This window comes from Budorcas taxicolor, chromosome 4, assembly GCF_023091745.1.
Source record: "Budorcas taxicolor isolate Tak-1 chromosome 4, Takin1.1, whole genome shotgun sequence".
Lineage (NCBI taxonomy): Eukaryota > Metazoa > Chordata > Mammalia > Artiodactyla > Bovidae > Budorcas > Budorcas taxicolor.
Window position 1 is genome coordinate 119976459 of NC_068913.1, and position 17495 is coordinate 119993953.

At 60.2% G+C, this 17495-nt stretch overlaps 1 protein-coding gene across 1 annotated transcript; it reads left to right on the top strand.

Moving 5' to 3' along the window:
• The first annotated feature begins 2680 nt into the window (after positions 1–2680).
• Positions 2681–14629, top strand: NOM1 (nucleolar protein with MIF4G domain 1). Its single transcript, XM_052638655.1, has 12 exons — positions 2681–3631; positions 5053–5180; positions 5555–5561; positions 5700–5927; positions 7692–8015; positions 9877–9987; positions 10765–10920; positions 11363–11484; positions 12191–12323; positions 12701–12832; positions 14075–14184; positions 14473–14629. Exons 1-12 carry the CDS (start codon positions 2681–2683, stop codon positions 14627–14629), a joined length of 2559 nt encoding a protein of 852 aa, XP_052494615.1.
• Positions 14630–17495: the final 2866 nt, after the last annotated feature.

The window sequence follows — 17495 nt, forward strand, 5'->3', positions numbered from 1 at the left end:
TGCCCACGTTTTCAGCGGCTCCCCACTGCACCCAGCATCAAGCCGAGGCCACCCCCCAGGCCTCACCCACTCCTCCGGCCCCACCTCTGGCCCGCACCTGCACACACACATGCACACACACGCGCGCACACACACACACACGCACACACACACGTGCGCACACGCACGCACGCGCGCACACATGCACGCGCACGCACGCACACCAGCACCGGCCCTGCCACACGCGCACACACACGCACATGCATGCGCGCACACCAGCACCCGGCCCTGCCGCACGCTGTGGCCTGTGTGGCCCACGCATCTGCCTGTGTCATCCGTGGGCTCTCTCACGTTTGCAGCCAGATGCCCAAGCCCCCTCATCCACACGGCCGGCCCCTCTCACCAGAACCAGGGGAAAAGGCACGAGCCATCCAGCGCCCCCAGGCCTGCAGCCCTGTTGAGGCTCTAAGAGGCGCGGCTCCCCCAGGTGGGAGCAGACAGAAGCGCCACAAAGGCCGCCTTCCCCGAGGATCCTGCGGCTGAAAAACACCCCCAAGATCCCCCCTACGTTAAGCCCCGACAAGGTCTTCAAAGTCGTGACTTCACAGCAAGAAAACTCCTGAGCAAAAGCCGGGCTCCAGTCGGAGCAGAGGCGGAGGACATGGGAGCCGCTGACCCCAAGCCTGGCCAGGTACCAGCCCCTCCCAGAGCACCCAGCGGGAGCGAGTGATGGGAGTCAGGTCAGGTCAGGTCAGGTCAGTCGCTCAGTCGTGTCCGACTCTCTGCAACTCCATGGACCTCAGCACGCCAGGCTTCCCTCTTTCACCAGCTCCCGGAGCTTACTCAGACTCATGCCCATGGAGCCGGTGATGCCATCCAACCACCTCATCCTCTGTCATCTCCTTCTCCCGCCTTCAGTCTTTCCCAGCTTCAGGGTCTTTTTGGTTCCTGTTAAAAGGGGTGGGCGCAAGGCTGGCTGGCGCCCTCCCCCAGTCAGCACCAGAGAAATTACTGGAGGACAGAAGAGCCTGGGGAGGGGGGCCTGCCCCTGGGCCCCTCCCGCTGCCCCTCACCCCCAGGCCCGGGGTGCCAGCTGGGAGGCAGTCCTCCCCCTCTCTTCTCTCCAGGAATTGAGGACACTGGTCTGGGAGGTCTCCGCTCCCGGCCCAGCCTTTGCCGGCGGGGTGAACCCTCGGGACACAAGCCCTCACTGGGGAGGCCTCCGCAGCCACACGCAGGTGACCCAGAGGGACAGGCCAGCAACGAGGGCTCCGCAGAGTTGCGGGGGTGGACGGGGGCACGGGATCCATTTCAATGCGGAACGAGTTACTTCAAAACTCACTGATATTATGGCAGCCCTGTGGGATGGGCCGCGGAGCCCCACTTGGCAGGTCATGCAGCAGCAAGGTCAGGATGGGAACCCCAGCGCTGGCTAGCACTTTCCCGCGGGTGTCCTCCCACCACCATTCAGCCCTAAGTCCTGGGGGCCCCAGCTCCAGCCTTCCCCGCGCCATGCTTCTTTCCGGGTACAAACCACCCCGCTTAAAGCAGACATCCACAGGCTCGGTGCTGAGGCTGGAAGCTGGGAATCTAGGTGTGTGTGCGGTGGGCTCCCTGGGCTGCAGGAGAGGGCCTGTCCAGGTGGACCTTCCTCCAGCCTCTGCTATGGCCTGTCCTGGGAGCCGGGCCCCCTGAGTCCTCTTGCCTGCCTCAGACGTCCAGGTGGGTCTCCCAGGTGGGAGCTGGGGCCCCAGTGTCCCTCTCTTAGGAACCCTTGTCCCTGGACGCAGGGCCTGCCCAGGCCAGCAGGGCCTCCTCCCACCCACATATCTGCAAAGGCCCTATTTCCACAGCAGGTCAGGTCCCTGAATGCCAGCACACTTTAACTCTGGAGGCACCAGTCACACTGGCGGGCGGCTGTCCATGGCACCATGACGTGGGAACATCACCCTGGCAATCCGAGCAACACCAGTGAAGGACAGGGGCGTCTTCACCCGGAGCCTAGAGGTCCGCAGGCCTGAGGCCAGAGCAGCGAGCGCGGGACACGGCTTCCGCGATCAGCGCGCGGTTCCCCCGATGCCACCCCAAGGATCCACCCGCCAGAAAGCGCGGAGCCTTCTTTACCATCATCCCTAAGGTTTTCATTTTTAAGTGATACTGTTATTTGTGCTCACGAGCCCCTCTTGTGGGCCTGTGGGAGAGCCTGGAGGGACCCATCATTCTAAACAGGCAGGGTTATTTTAGCTGCTTTGTTTTTGGTTTGGATTGCCATTTCCTTCTCCAATGGAAATCCAAACCAAAAACAAAGCAGCTAATAACCCCGCCCGTTTAGATCCAAGACCAAATATTTCTGTCTCTTCTTGAATTTTAATTGAATTATTTTTTGCTTTAGTTTTCTTTTGTTTTCCATGTTTTGTTTTTACCATGCATCTCGATTATTCTTTGCAACGGTAGTCCTCTCGGTTTTTATGTTCGCATAATGCTCTGATACGTGAATATATCGTGGTTTACTTATCTGGTTTACTATCGACAGACACGAGGGCTGTTTTCTGATTGTGAACAACGCTGCACCGCGCGGCTCCCTGCGCTGCCGGCCTCCCGCCAGCAGGGGGCGGCGCCTCGGCCCGCCGCGGGCCCCGCGCCGCTCCCCGCCCGGAAGTCCCGTCCCGGCCGGAAATCCCGCGTTGGTGCGTCCCCAAAGATGGCGGCGTCCAGCGGCGCTACGGTGCCGGCGCGGGGCGGCTTCCAGGGGCGCACGGGCCGCGGGAAGCGCGGAGGCGGGCGCGGGCCGCGCAGCGGGCCGGGGGGCGGTGGGGAGGGGCCCCTGAGGCGGCTGGAGCTAGCCGTGGAGGAGTTCGTGCAGGGGACCACGGAGGGCGGGGCCCCCGGCGGCCGCGAGGGGCCCCGCGGTGCGGGCCGCGCGCGCCCCGGCGGGAGGAAAAGCCGCCGGGAGCTGAGGAGGGAGAAGCGGCATCTGAGAAAGGCGCGCCGGCTCCAGAGGGCGGCAGGCCCCGCGCAGGACCCCCGCCCGGGCGGGGAAGCCAGCGACCCCCGGGCGGGGGCAGCGCGGGAGGGGGCGGGCCGGCTGTCCGCGGGGCTGCGGCGCCCCCCGGCTCCGCCCGAGGCCGCCCCGGCCCGGACCCGGGCCCCCGCCGCCGCCGCCGCCGCCCGGAAGCGGGCGCTCCTGGCGGCCAACGAGGCGGAGGACCGCGAGATCCGGAAGCTGGAGCGGCGCCTCGGCTTGAACAAGCGCAGGAAGAAGGGCGACGGCAGGAGCTCCGTGCCGCTCAGCTTTGCCCGCGACGGGCTCGACTATGTCCTGGGGGCCCTGGGCTCTGGGGAAAGTAGTGGCTTGTATGAAAGCGGCAGCGAGGCGGAGGAGGGCGCGGGCCCCACACCCCCCGGAAGTGAGCTGGACACTGACGCTGAGGACGGATGGGAGGAGCAGGACCTGGAGCCGGGCAGCGGGCAGGCGGCCGAGGATGCGTGCAGCGAGGAGGAGGAGGAGGAGGAGGACCAGGACGATGCCGAAGAGGAGGCGCGCGGAGCCCAGGGCACAGCCAAGGAGGAAGGAGGCAGAAAGAGGGTCCGTTTTGCAGAAGATGGAGAGAGGAGTGAAAACCCCTCGGAGGCTGCGCGTACAGACGGTCAGGTATCCTGTGCACGGTCGGAGGCTGCACGTACAGACGGTCAGGTATCCTGTACACGATCGCAGGCCTCCAGGATCTCCTTCAGAGGGACGAGGGTTGCGGTTGGGTGTGGGTCTGTAGGGTCAGTACTCTTGCCTGGGGAATCCCATGGACACCGGAGCCTGGCGGGACACCATCCGTGGGGTCACACAGTCGGATACGACTGGGCACACAGCAGGTAACAGAGAGGAGGAAAGCATCTTCAGAGCCCTTTCTATCCCAGGGACTTGGAGGCCGTCCCCCCGGCTGTCCTCAGGCTGCAAACCTGACTCCCTGCCCCCTTGCTCTGCTCGACCTGTGGTGTGTCCCCGGGCAGCCGCGGCGCCTCTGCCTGCCCCCACCTAGTCCTCCTGTGCAAGCTGCTCCCGGAGTGAGCCCTTCTAAAGCACACAGCTGCCCTCTGAACACTCACTTGGCACTTACGACCGAGTTCAGAACCCATGGCAGAGCTGACGGCTCGAGGGACGGCCCTTCTTCATCTGTTAAAAGGGCCGCACCTCAACATGCGCCTCTGGAGCTGCTTCCTTCTCCACCCCTCCCCGGTTCAGCGTTCTGCCTCTGCTCTCACTAGGACTTGTGTGCGCGAGGCCTTTCCTCATTTTCTCACTGATGCGTTTATCTGTTGATGTCAAACACCTCTGGGAATCTCCCCCTCCTCAAGGGTCTGATCTGTCCCGTTTCTGTCCCTGCTGCCTTCGTGCCTGGCACTCTGAGCAAGTCCCCAAGTGCTATGAGTTCCTCTTGAGCACTGGCTTTCTGACTGTTCCCAAGTCTCTGTCACAGCTCGTGGAGGTGTAACTGACATACTAGTGGGTGTCTTAAGATTAAGTTTCTTTGTGCATGAATGCACTTTTCTCTGTCTAAGCACGGATCTCGCTTTACAAAACATGTTTGTTTCCTAGCGGCTTTGTCACTCGGGTGTCGGGGAGGGTTGATGATAATGATCTGTGACCCCGGAAGTTGAAAATCTAGGAACCAGTGAGCAATAGGTCGATTTTAATTTTATCATGTAAACTTAGATGCTAGTTTTGAGCAAGTTTGAAGTTTTTCCAAACTTTTTCTCCAACGCCGGTGGTGCATGTAATTTTGGTGTTTGTGCGTGGCCGTGCCTGCTGTCGATTGAGGCTGGCAGAAGGGTAGGATGTAGGGCCCTGGGGGGAACAAACCAGAGGTGTGCAGCCAGGTCAGTAGGGCTCCAGAGGGAAAAGGGAGGTGATGAAATGGAGTGTTGACAGTTACCTAAGTGTTGGCGTGCTTGTCCAGGGCAAGAGCGGGCACTCAGGAGACAGCTGGTGTTCTCTAAGCAGCAGTGGGCAGTGGTGACTGCCTGCCCCATTGCCTGGGGATCCAGTATCTAAGAATAATTTATCTCTGTCCTTTCAAGCAGAATCTTGGTGAAAATGGTGGAAAGTACGTCCCACCTCATGTGAGGCGAGTGGAGGAGACAGAGGACGCCCAGAAAAAGGAAGAGCTGGAAAGGCTCAAGAAACAGGTCAAAGGTCTGGTCAACAGGTAACCTCGAGGCAGTGCGTGCTGTCCCTTCAAGAGACTGTCTTCTTGGGACAGTGGAGGAGCGATTCTGGGAGTTAGCCAGAGCCTGAGATGCTTTTTTTAGCCGAAGCACTCTTCTCACAGAAGCAGTGTGTCTGCATCCTCCCATCCCCACCCAGTACAGCCACTTTTCCACATCAGGGAATCCAGAGGCTTATGCCAGCTGACGGTGGGAGAGCTGGGCTTTCTCGGCAGCACATGCAGATGTGCTCAGGGCGGCCCCCTCGCCTGCCAGGGACACCGAGTCAGCATGGCAGCAGGCGTCCTCGCCACGGCCTCTCTGGTCCTGACGGGGACCCATGTGTGCTTCACTGGGGCCGCACCTCAGCTGGAAGGAGAGCGGTTAGGTTACTTGCTGATCCCAGAGGATTGTGTGTTCTCTACACATGTGCTGGCATTGGGGCTTGCCTACACAGAACAGGACCTGCTGGTATATCAGTAACTTATCCCTTTTCTTAAAATGACTCCCCAGAATGGCAGTCCTATCTCTTTGTCTTTCCACCTGTGTACAGGCTGAGCGAGCCGAACCTGGCCTCCATCAGCAGCCAGCTGGAGGAGCTGTACATGGGCCACAGCCGGAAGGACATGAACGCCACGCTGACCGCCGTCGTGCTGAGCGCCTGTGCCCCGGACACGGCCATGCCTGCCCGGCTGCTCATGGAGCACGTCCTCCTGGTCAGCGTCCTGCACCGCACGGTCGGCCTCGAGGTAGGGCCACCGCGGCCGTCCAGGCGCCTCTCGTCTCAGTGGCCAGCCGGTGAGGTCTCAGTCCAGACCGCGCTCCGTACCCACGTGATGTTGCCCGGCTTCTGGTTCTGACTGGTCCTTGTCGGCTGTTAGTTTCTCTCCCTCTGGACCATTCCGTCCACCTTGCCTTTGCCTTCTCTGTGTTCCCACCGTGACGGTGACTGTTTCTGGTGTTGTGAGCACGGCCCTTTTTGTTGGGCGGGAGGCCACCGGAGTGTGAGGGAAAACGGCACTAAGAGAGGAGACGGGACCGCGCCTGGCCTTGGAGTGTCGGTGTCCCTGGGTGGGCCGCGGGCCTGCGCGTGTCTGTGAAGGGACCCTTTGTCAGGATTCCTTGGACGACGTGTCTAAAGCGCCTGCTGCTCGGAGCCTGGCCCCCTCCCCCCGCCCCCGGGGTTTCGGTCCCGGCTGAGTGCCTCCTGTGTCGGGTCGGGGGACCCGCACACCGTGGCGCCTCCTCTTCACCCTCATATTGACCTTGGCATCCGCTCGCCCAGGGTAGTGGCTTCCAGGGCTGCCGAGGTAGCTCTGATGACAGGACTTTATCGTGAGGTAGCGGAGTAAGCGGGGGAAGTGGATGAGGCCGCCTTCCCCAGATGACATCTGTATTCAGGAAAGCTTGGCCCTGTGTGAGTCCTCGGGGCTCCAGGCAGGGGACGGGCAGAGCTTTATTCAGCCCCGCTTTGCAGGTGCACGCTTTTTCTCGACGTCTGCAGAATTCTGGTGTCTTTTTGTTTTTAAAGGTCTGTTGAATGTAGCATAGTAGTCGTTGCCGAAAGTATGTGTTCTTCAGGGGTGTCTTCAGTGAAGAGGCTTGACTTGGGTGTTTACAGGGTAGACTTCACAGGTCGTTAGAGGCCAGAGGACGCGTCTGGCCCGTCAGAGCTGCCTCTGCGGAGCCCTTGCTCCCTGCTCCCGTCAGCTGCCTTTAACTGAGGGCCCCCAGCGCTGCCTCATTTTGCGGTTTGCCAGCAAGCTGTGTGTGTTTTACACCGCAGTCCGTCCTCACCGGGGATCTAACGAGGCCCTGCTTCTCCAGCCGCCCACCCAGGCATCCGGGGCTCGGGCTTACTCAGTCTTAAAGCGGCAGTCCCTGCCCACCCTTCCCGCTCCTCCTTGTGGGTTAATGCCCCCGCTGAAAGCTCCGTCAGCCCCGTGACCTAGATGGTTGACCCTTCCCCTCCGTGACTGGCCACCCGCTCTGGCTCTGTCCCTGACGCTCATGTCCGCTCTGCCTGCCCGGGTCCAGCCCGGCTGCAGTGATCCTTGTTCCTGAGTCTCAGCTGGGGCATCGCCACTAACCTGCACCACCCCCCACCCCGGGTCCCCGCCCTCCAGGCCCAGACTGAGCCGGAGAACTGAGCCGCGTTGGATAGCACGTTTTTAGAGATGGGGCTGCATTAGCAGTTTTCACAACTGTATTTTTCCGAGGAACTAGAGTGGCTGCTGGCCACAAAAGGCACCTCCCTTGGAGGGAGGCCTGAGCACCTTGCTGTGGGTCATGTGAAGTTCAGGCTCTCCTCTGGGAAGCTCTGTGCCCTCAGGCTCGAGCTCTGAAACTTTCTGCCCTGTGAGGTCTCATATCCTGCTACCTGTGTGTTTTTTATGTTAATTTTTAAAGCACGAATTCTCTTACTACGCGTTTAAGCTGAAAGAAGGGCCCCTGAGAAGAACCCGCTAACTGGAGCCTCGCTTGCAGTCATGTGTTTGCTGCTCTTCATCCAGGTGGGCGCCCACTTTCTGGAGGCGGTGGTGAGGAGGTTTGACACCGTGTATAAGAGCGGGCAAGACGGGAAGGAGTGTGACAACCTGTTCACCATCATCGCCCATCTGTACAATTTCCACGTGGTGCAGTCTCTCCTCATCTTTGACGTTTTGAGGAAACTTGTTGAAAGTTTCTCGGAAAAAGATATTGAGCTGATCCTGTTAATGCTGAAGACCGTGGGCTTTTCACTAAGGAAGGACGATGCTCTGTCCCTGAAGGAGCTGATCACGGAGACTCAGGCCAAAGCCAGTGGAGCAGGTGGCAGGTTCCGGGACCAGACCAGGGTACGCACCCCTCCTGACCTGCTTCCTCACTGCCTGAGCACAGCCTCAGCACGCGCGCCCCTTCCGTCCCAATGAGCCCTGTGTCTCCTGCCTGATCGGCGTTGCGGCTTTCTCTTTGGTCTGTGAATGAACCTCCTCCTTTACTCTCACGGGTTTAGAGTGTTCAGCTGTTCAGAAGAGGCTTACTGGGAAAGCCTGTGGTGACAGGCTCAGGTCAGTGCACTTGGCCGCCGTGGGACCGCGTGCTGCAGGCCTGAGTTTCCCTGTCCAGAAAGTGGGGCTGATGGTGGCTCCTGCAGACTGAGAGGCCTGGGGGGGGCCTGGCAGGGCCCCCGTTAGAGGGGCAGGGACGGCCTCCCTGGGGTGCGGGCAGGGGCCCCGTTAGAGGGCCAGGGACAGCCTCCCTGGGGAGCATGCAGGGGCCCCGTTAGAGGGGCAGGGATGGCCTCCCTGGGGGAGCCGTCGGGGGCTGAGGGTGCAGGGGCCCCATTAGAGGGGCTGGGACGGCCTCCCTGGGGTGCGGGCAGGATCCCTGTTAGAGGAGCAGGGACGGCCTCCATGGGGGGCTGAGGGTGCAAGGGCCCCGTTAGAGGGGCAGGGACGGCCTCCCTGGGGGAGCGGGCAGGGGCCCCGTTAGAGGGGCAGGGATGGCCTCCCTGGGGGAGCCGTGGGGGGCTGAGGGTGCAGGGGCCCCGTTAGAGGGGCAGGGACGGCCACCCTGGGGAGCGGGCAGGGGCTGGCCTCGGGGCCTTGTGAACCTCCCAGGGAATTGGAACCTTGTCCCAGAGGCATGAGGCCCGTGATGAGTTCTGAGTAGGTAAACACGTTTTCACGCTCAGGTCACTTTGGCTGCAAAAAAGGAAAGAGAAAAGCCACCTTGGGTTGGGGTGATGATTAGCAGAGTTGCAGTGGGCATGAGTCTAGGAGTTAGAAGTCCTCAGACTCGGGGAGGGGGGCGGGAGACAGGGGTCAGAGGTCACACCAGGTGCCCAGCTTGGGTCTCCAGGTGGCGAGACACAGACCAGAAAGGAAGCCTGGCGCAGTTTTGAAATCCTGAGATGAGAGCCAGTTCACTGTGAGGAGGGAGGCGGGGCTGAGCCTTCTGAGGGTCCTGGGGACCGTGGAGGCGGGTGGGAGCCAAGCGGGGGTTCCCGACCAACGCCCGTCTCCTGTGTTGGATCCTCAGGAAAAAGGCAGGGGTAAAGGTCAGCTCTACGTATCAGGTGGCCAAAGGATTAGAGCTTGAGCTTCAGCATCAGTCCTTCCAGTGAATATTCAGAACTGATTTCCTTTAGGATGGACTGGTTGGATCTCCTTGTAGTCCAAGGGACTCTCAAGAGTCTTCTCCAACACCAGAGTTCAAAAGCATCAGTTCTTCGGTGCTCAGCTTTCTTCACAGTCCAACTCTCACATCCATACATGACCACAGGGAAAACCATAGCTTTGACTAGACAGACCTTTAGCTTTGACCATAGAGAGGTCAGCAGACAAGTGCCTTTAGCTCGTGGTGGCACGAAGCTGGAGGAGGTGGGCGGCGGCCCAAGTGCTCAGTGCGCCCGTGGTGTGGGTTGTGTCCCAGCGCTCACGATTCGGGGACTCTGCTCTGGGCCTGTGGGAATTCTCACTGCTGTTCTTGGAGCTTCTCTCTCAGTACAGTGTTCTTTCCAGTCTGAGAGTTAAAGAAGGAGAAGGGCCAGGAATGGGAAGAAGTCAGGGTGGGAAGGGGGCACCTGAGGCCGCCTGGCAGTGCTGCACAAGGGCGGCGGTGACTGAGCGCAGGAGGGCGGCCCCTCCCTTCCCGAGCTGAAGGGCCGCCAGTTCCCCCCGTCTGAGAGGGTGGCTCCTCCTGCCCGTGTCTCAGGTCCGCTTCATGCTGGAGACGCTGCTGGCCCTGAAGAACAACGATGTGCGGAAGATTCCAGGCTACGACCCTGAGCCCGTGGAGAGGCTGCGGAAGCTGCAGAGAGGCCTGGTGAGCCCGCCCCTCCTCCTCCCTGGGGGCCCCCCCTCCTCCCTGGGGACCCCCCCTCCTCCCTGGGGAGCCCGCCCCTCCTCCCTGGAGAGTACCCCCCTCCTCCCTGGGAGCACTCCTCCCTGGGAGCCCCCTTCCTCCCTGGGGAGCCCTCCTCCTCCCTGGGGAGCCCTCCTCCCAGCGCCTATGCTCCCTGGCTGCACTATCCCGTGAGACTCCCCCAGCAGACAGAAGCCATAGGTCAGGTGCCCGTCCAGTCGCCAGGGTCCCCAGATGGGGGAATCTGCAGGTTTCTGTGGTGAAACCCCCCCCCTTGTGAGCTGTGGACACCCCTTTGCTGAGCCCTCAACGACATGGAGACTTGACAGGCGTGTCCTCTGCCCGGGGTCCCACCCAGACCAGTGAGGTCAGCCTGGGGGTGAGGGCTCGTCTGTTGAAATTCCCTGGGACTTCTCGCCATGGGCCCCTTTGGCAGCTCCCTCAGCCCCGGGCCTCGGTCCCGTTGCTGTGTCCCACGGGTCACAGGCCCATTGGCGGTGTCCTTGCTGCCGGCCGTGGGCTCTCCCCAGGCCCCGTGGGACTGCTGCCCTCCCACAGCACGTCTGGGGGTGGGCCCAGGAAGCTCACACACGGAGGTCTCCTCTGACGCTGGCGTCCCTCCCAGGGGTTAAGTGTCCCGGTTGTCGGAGACTCGGCTCAGCGTTCCCCGGGCGAGGGCATCCCGGGTGGTGCTCGCGTGCTGAGCCGCTGCGCCGGCCGCCGGCTGCTCTTTCACAGGTGCGTGGCGCCGGCGCGGGAACAGACCCCGAGCTCCGAGTGTCCTGGGACAGCGTCCTGAACGCCGAGCGCGCCGGGCGCTGGTGGATCGTGGGGTCCGCCTGGAGCGGCGCCCCGATGGTGGACGGCGGTCCGAAGAAGCCGCTCACAGGGACGGTGCGTGGGGGACCGAGTCCGCACGCGGCTGTCCCTGGGGTCATCTGATGATATTACAGAAGTTGCTGTGGTTTTGTGATCTCGTGTAATTGCATTTCTGCTACTTCCTCTGAAAGTATCGGAACATCAGCTAAGAGACTTAGGTGCAGAGAGCAGTGAGGGGACGCGCGACCGCCAGACGCCCGGCCGCCCTGCGCCTCGCCCTCGGGCAGACCGCCCACACCCGGCGGGTTCCTCCGGGGCCTGCTCTGTCTCCTGCTGTAGCAGGGGTGGTGCTCAGAAATGAAGACTGAGCGCTTACACGTGTGGCTTACGGTTATCCCCGAGGTCAGGCTGCAGGGTTACACACAGAAGTTTTTAGAAACTTCGTAACTGTACTGAACCAAAGGAGAAATTTAGTGACGTGTGTGTACGACCTACGCCCTGTCGTCCCTCTTTGCAGGTTAGCTCAAAAATCCTGGAGCTTGCCCGCAAGCAGAGAATGAACACCGACGTCAGGAGAAACATATTCTGCACGGTAATGACGAGCGAAGACTTTCTGGATGCGTTCGAGAAGCTCCTGAAGTAAGTCCTGTGTGCGCCTCCTACTTGGCCTCTTGAGTCAGGGGCTGGGGTACCCCCTCCCAACAGCGTCCCTCCTGCTGACTGACCGCTGGTCGCTCCGGATGCAGACAGCTTGTGCTCTGTTGATTGGAAGGACCCGGTGGCCACCTGATGGTTCTCAGTGGCCGCCACTTGTCGTGAGTCGCTTAACTCTTCCTGTTAAAGTTTCTTTCTGACTGTGTCTAAATTAAACCTCCCGTGTGGTCTCTGTACTGAGTCGTAATGCGATTTAAAAGCATCTGTGTACTTTGACAAAGTACATCTAAAAAGTCTAGTATGAATTAATTTTCCTTTATTTGCTTCAGAATCAGAAAGAAATAGAGGGTAGGTGTTGCAGGACTGTGCAGGCTCCACCCTGCACTGGAGGGGTGGGTCTCACTGTGGCCAGACCCGCCCACACGGGATGCAGCAGGGGCGACGGCAGGGACGCACTGCCGGCCTGCAGCTATCGTGCTGTTCCTGTGGCTCGGCCCCAGCCCAGGCCCGTGTAGGCCCGGGGTTCCCTGTTCCCGGGGCTGGGGGTCCAGTCCTGCCCCCCACCTTCTCCGCTCGGCTCACCTCACCAGACAGACGGCTGGACAGGGAGTGCCTCTGGTAGAGCTGTCTGCGTAAGGCTGCCGACATTGGGCAGGTTGAAGGTTCAGAGCTCGCTGCTTCTGCCCTCCAGGCTGGGGCTTAAGGATCAGCAGGAGAGAGAGATCGTTCACGTCCTGGTGGACTGCTGTCTGCAGGAGAAGACCTACAACCCTTTCTACGCTTTCCTGGCCGGCAAGTTCTGTGCCTACGAGCGGAGGTTCCAGGTGACGGGGCTGGGAGGCCGCCTGCCATCTCTGTCTGTGGGCCCGAAGCCCAGCGCGGCGGGTGGGCTCCCCGGGTCCACATGGTGCCCCTAGCCCGTGTCACAAATGAGGGTGCCGTGACCAGGTGGACCGGCGAGGCCTCTGCGGTCCAGTGTTTCTCTTATTTGAGGGACAGCATCCCAAAAGAAAGAGATGACTGTGAAGCAGTTTCAAACTACTGTGTAATGAAGCCAGTGTAGTTGTTTCTAAGAAGTCTTCAGCTTAAGGATATTACATCTAAGTGATTTAAGTGCCATACCTTTGGATTATGTTTGTAGTGATTATTCTAATAATTTGTGAAGTTTTAACTTTTTTCCTCCTCCTTATTGTTCTGTTAGATGACATTCCAGTTCAGCATATGGGACAAATTTCGGGACCTAGAAAATTTGCCAGCCACGAATTTTGCTAATTTGGTTCATCTGGTGGCCCACTTGCTGAAGACGAAGTCACTGCCACTTTCCCTCTTAAAGGTGTGTGAAGTGTATGGAAAAATTCAGGGCACTGAATTTGAAAGCATACAGCTGAGCTTTGAGCCGCGTGGGGTCAGGGGCACAGGCTCCACGTGCAGCCACAGTCCTCGTCTGACTTCACAGTCACCTCCGCGTTCTGGTTCCACGTGTCAGAAGCCTCCCCGCTTGGGCGCGTGTGGTCCTGCAGGGCATTTTAGGGGGAGAAGTCCTCATGTAAGTGGACGTGCAGTCCAGTGGTGAGCTCGGGGCCCAGGGCCAGTGTGTTCGTTGCCTTAGGAACACACGTGTCCTTGGATCCTGACTCGCCTGGGAAACATCCTCATGGTCCGGGCAGCCGAGCAGGCAGCGTCAAGTTGCCGGTAGCTTAGGGCACCCTGACAGCTGCCGGCTGCTCTCCATTGGTGCCAGGGGCACAAGCGCAGGGGCTGCTCACACGCCTGTCGAGTTAGCCTCCTGTGCTTTTGGGGTGGGGGCTTGGGCGTCAGATGCCACACCAAGGGTGAGGGCCCACCGCCTCGCCCCACACCCCGGCACGGGGCACGCCTACGGCACAGACTTCTCTGGCTTTCTCGTTGCTGGGGGGATCTCGCCTCCTGTTTACTGGAGTTTGAGCTCAGAAGGGTCGGCGCACGGCGTGTCCCTCGGCTGCAGTAGGTCCTGGAGATGCCCCTGCGCCAGGCTGGCCCCTCCTTCCTTCACCGGGGTCTGACTGGGCCTCTGTCTGCACGTTGGTCCCCCCGTACTGTCGGTGGCACAGGGTCACCAGGCTGCGGCCGTCCTTTACTTTAACTCAGCATAAGCCTGAAATGGATCCACGCCGATCTCTGCACTTCTGTTCTCCAGTTTTGTTAGTGTTGGAAAGTGTTCCACTGTATAAGTGTACTGTGATTTTTATAGACACAAACTTGTCCCTCCTGGACCTAGATTCTGTGTATGTGTGGTCTTAGGGGGTAGTGTCTCTGAGGCGTGGAGATGATCGCACCTCTCAGTTCTGGGGAGTCCTGCTTTGCTCGGCGCCCCTCCGCCCTGAATTTGACTGAGCTCTGCTGAGTCCCCTCACCGGCGGGCTCACACCCTGCAACAGGGATGAGGGCGCAGGGCCTCAGCTGGTCGCCTGGTGAGACTGGAGATAACCTTAGTTAAGGGGGCGGGGAGGGGGAGTCGTTCCCTCAGACTGTGCCTAGAAATCCTTGAAAAGTTGGCTAAGCCTGTGTAACTATTATTTTTCGTCCTGACTGTTAGGTTGTGGAATTCAGTGAACTGGACAAACCCAGAGTCCACTTCTTACGAAAAGTGTTACATATACTGCTAATGGAAACAGAAGTTGAAGACCTTGGTTTGATTTTTGCAAGGTTTGTTCCCAGTGTTTTTGATAAAACATATGGAAGAGAAAAGAGAAAGCATTTTCACTCACGTTATCTTAGAAAAGCAAGTTTGCTGTGCTTTATGTTGTATTTAGGTGCGGCTTTTCGGTTTTAATTTGAATGCTGTCTTGTGCGTTAATTTGGGGGATGGGAGCAAACTGAAGGTGATGTGCGGCCAGTAGGGCACGCTCTGCGCTGAGGCCTCTGCTTCAGTGGGAGCTGGGCACGCGGAGTGCGAGGGCTGCTGGTCACTGACGCGTGTCCCTTCCTCCCAAGGGTGTCGGACAAGCCAGCGCTGGGCCTGCTGCGTGAGGGCCTGAAGCTCTTCATCAGCCACTTCCTGCTGAGGGGCGCCCCAGAGGCCGGCGCCCTGCGGGAGCGGGCCGAGCTGTGCACCCAGGCCCTGCAGGGGCGGGGGTCCCTCAGGATGTAGTGGGCGGGGGGCGGGGGTCCCTCAGGATGTAGTGGGCGGGGGGCGGGGGTCCCTCAGGATGTGGGGGGGACGGGGGCCCTCTCTGCAGGGCGTCTCCTTGTGTGGCTTATGGAAGGCGGGGGAGCTGTATTGTAAGGTAGTGTATTTTGCTCCAGGGTTATATTGTATTTGTATTTTAAACGATTTTCAGATAACTGTATTTATATCTTAGGGAGGGGGCCAGGTGGGGCAGGCGCTGGGCAGTGAGGGGGTGGGTGTGCAGTGTCTTTTTTTCCGGAGACAGGATGAGCTCGAGGCTGCAGTCTGAGAGAGATTGGTGGTGGTTGTATTTTTTTGTATATTGGTTAAAAACTCAGAAGTCGTCCGTCAAACGTGCCTGATGCTGTGTTGACACGTGAAGTGTCCGGGAGGCCACTGTCCTGGGAAAGGTGGCAGCTGACCCGGGCCTCGCGGTGTGGGGGTGCCCCTGGCTCCTCACCTCAGGTTCCCAGGGGGGGTGGGCCAGCTCCCCGGAGTGTCACTAACTCCGCACAACTCTGAAGCCCCCGCGTGGGCAGACGGAGCCTGGGCTGGCCGGGCGCGCCTGCTGAGCGGGTTCTCAGGCGGGAACTCAAGACAGACCGCCCGCGGCGGCATGCTCAGGTCGCCCCTGAAGCACAGCGCCCGCCTACCCTTGCTGCACCCGGGCAGAGCGCAGGCGAGGCAAGATGTCCGCCTTGCTGAGTCCGGGTGAGCTTTATGCAGATTTTTATAACTTTTCCTCAGGTTTTAAATTATTTCAAAATAAAGAATTCTTCTAAAACACGCATGCTGCACAACTCATTCTTTCGAGACGTGAAATATTCTGATGTCTTTTCATGAAGATAATTAAGCTGATTTGGATCACCATCGGCCCCTCTGTTTTATTACCTGTAGTGGTGGCTACGCGGGGTCCTCGTAGCTGCAGGGACGTCTCTCTGGTTGCGGCTGCTCTCTGGTTTTGGGGTGCAGGCGCTCGTTTGGGTGGCGTCTCCTGTCACTGAACGCGGGTGCCCGGGCCTCTGCAGGTTCAGCTCCGGGGCCCCGTTGCTCCAAGGCACATGAGATCTTCCCAGGTCAGGGCTCGAACCCGGGTCTCCTGCACGGGCAGGCGGATTCTTTACCACTGGACCACCAAGGAAGCCCTAAGCTCATTTTTAAACACATGGCCTAGTCCTCACTGTAAAGCAGTGGCCCGTGTGTGTTGCTTTACTTCCCTGCGAGGTGGGTCAGCAGGAGCCAGAGGGACAGCCTGCGCCTGCGCCTGGGCCTGGGCCTGGGTGGCCAGGGCGTCAGTCACCAGAGCTCTGGGCTCAAGGCTGTGCCTGCTGTCACGCGGCCGGCAGCCAGCCAGCCAGCCCCCGCGGGCCAGGCATGGCGAGCTTGCCGGAGGAGGTGACCTCGGCCCCGGCCCTTCCAGCCAGAGCCCAGGGATGCGCGCGCAGCAGCGGAGGGTCGGGACATGGGGCCGGGCCGTGTGGGGCCCCAGGACCTGGGACAGACGGTGGGACAGGACTGGCGCCTGCAGCCTGCTTGTGAGAAGTGGGCACGTATCTGCTCAACCAGGGAAAGCCGTCGAAAGCCTCAGCAAGGGAGTGAAGCCACTAAGGCTGCGTTTCCAGAAATACTGCCTGAAAACAGCGGGAGGTGCCGGGTCCCCTGGTGGGAAGGCTGGTGGCTGAGCCCGGGTTGGTGGCTCTCGTCCCCTTCCTGGTCCAAGACAGCAGTGTGAGAAGGAAGATTCTGGAGACACAACTGAGGCACACGCAGCAGAAGTTGGCGCCTTTCAGTGAAGAGGTCCAGGGGGCGTTTGGGGCCCTGCTGGCGCCCGTCAGCAGCAGGGTCGGGCAGGGGGCCACAGACACACCGCCCAAGGTGGGGGCCTGCGGCCCGGGTGCCAGAACCCCCCAAGGAAACTGAGTTAGGAGAAGGGGCCCAGGGACTGGGTGCCGCTCGGCAGCTCCTGGTGCAGAGAGCAGAGCCTGGGAGGACCTGGAGACGGCCTGGGAGCTCCAGCACAGCTCAGGACCATCCTGGGACGGCGGCTCTGTGACCGAGGAGGGGCTTCAGGCAGACCCCAGGTGGGAGCAACGACTGTGAGCCTCTGCAAGGCTGCACGTCTCCCCGCGGGCGACGCATTTAAGGTGCACGAGTGGGTGTGTAGAGAGCATCACTCACACATCTGGAGTGTTCCGAGAGCTTAGTGAACCATGGATCTTCCGGGGAAAGGAGCACTGGCCTGGGAATCAGGGCTTTTCCTCTTCTCACATTTCATACCTTACTACACACGGATGACGCCGACTGGAGAGGGGTCAAGTTCACACGCAGATGACGTCTGTCTCAAGTGGAGCTGGGTAAAATGAAAAATGATGTTTGCTTGATAAGATGATGAAAGGGAAAGTGGGGACCGAGTTTAAAATGCTCTGAAGCCGCTGTGTGTGTTTGGAAAACAACGCCATGTGTGTGCACGCGGGCCTGGCGAGCAGAGTGGTTCTGACCTTGAGCGTGTCCAAAGCGGGACACTCGGCCAGGGCCTCGGGGTTATCGCGGCGGCATGTCCTGGGGCACTCAAGCCGCTGGTCTGCAGGGGATGGGTGCCCGCCCCCACCCCCGGCTGCGGCACCGCCTGCGTCTTTCCTTCCAGCCCTGGGGAACCAGCCTGGGCCCTCCCTAACCCTGCTGACAGAGGCGTGGGGGGTCGCCCCTCAAGGGCCCCGAGACATGCAACCAGGGTGGCATTTATTTGGCTTAGCCTGAGGTCAGAATAAGTAAGAGGACTTTAAAATTATTCTCTAGAGAAAATCATTTAAGGTGGACTGTATGTTCCCTTTACTTGGTCAGAAGCATT

What these genes read in the sequence shown, in the direction of transcription:
- NOM1 (XM_052638655.1), top strand. Translation starts at nt 2,681, where the DNA reads ATGGCGGCGTCCAGCGGCGCTACGGTGCCGGCGCGGGGCGGCTTCCAG. An exon ending in ACCGCACGGTCGGCCTCGAG is followed by an intron (nt 5,928 to 7,691) that starts GTAGGGCCACCG and finishes CTCTTCATCCAG; the next exon opens with GTGGGCGCCCACTTTCTGGA. An exon ending in GGAAGCTGCAGAGAGGCCTG is followed by an intron (nt 9,988 to 10,764) that starts GTGAGCCCGCCC and finishes GCTCTTTCACAG; the next exon opens with GTGCGTGGCGCCGGCGCGGG.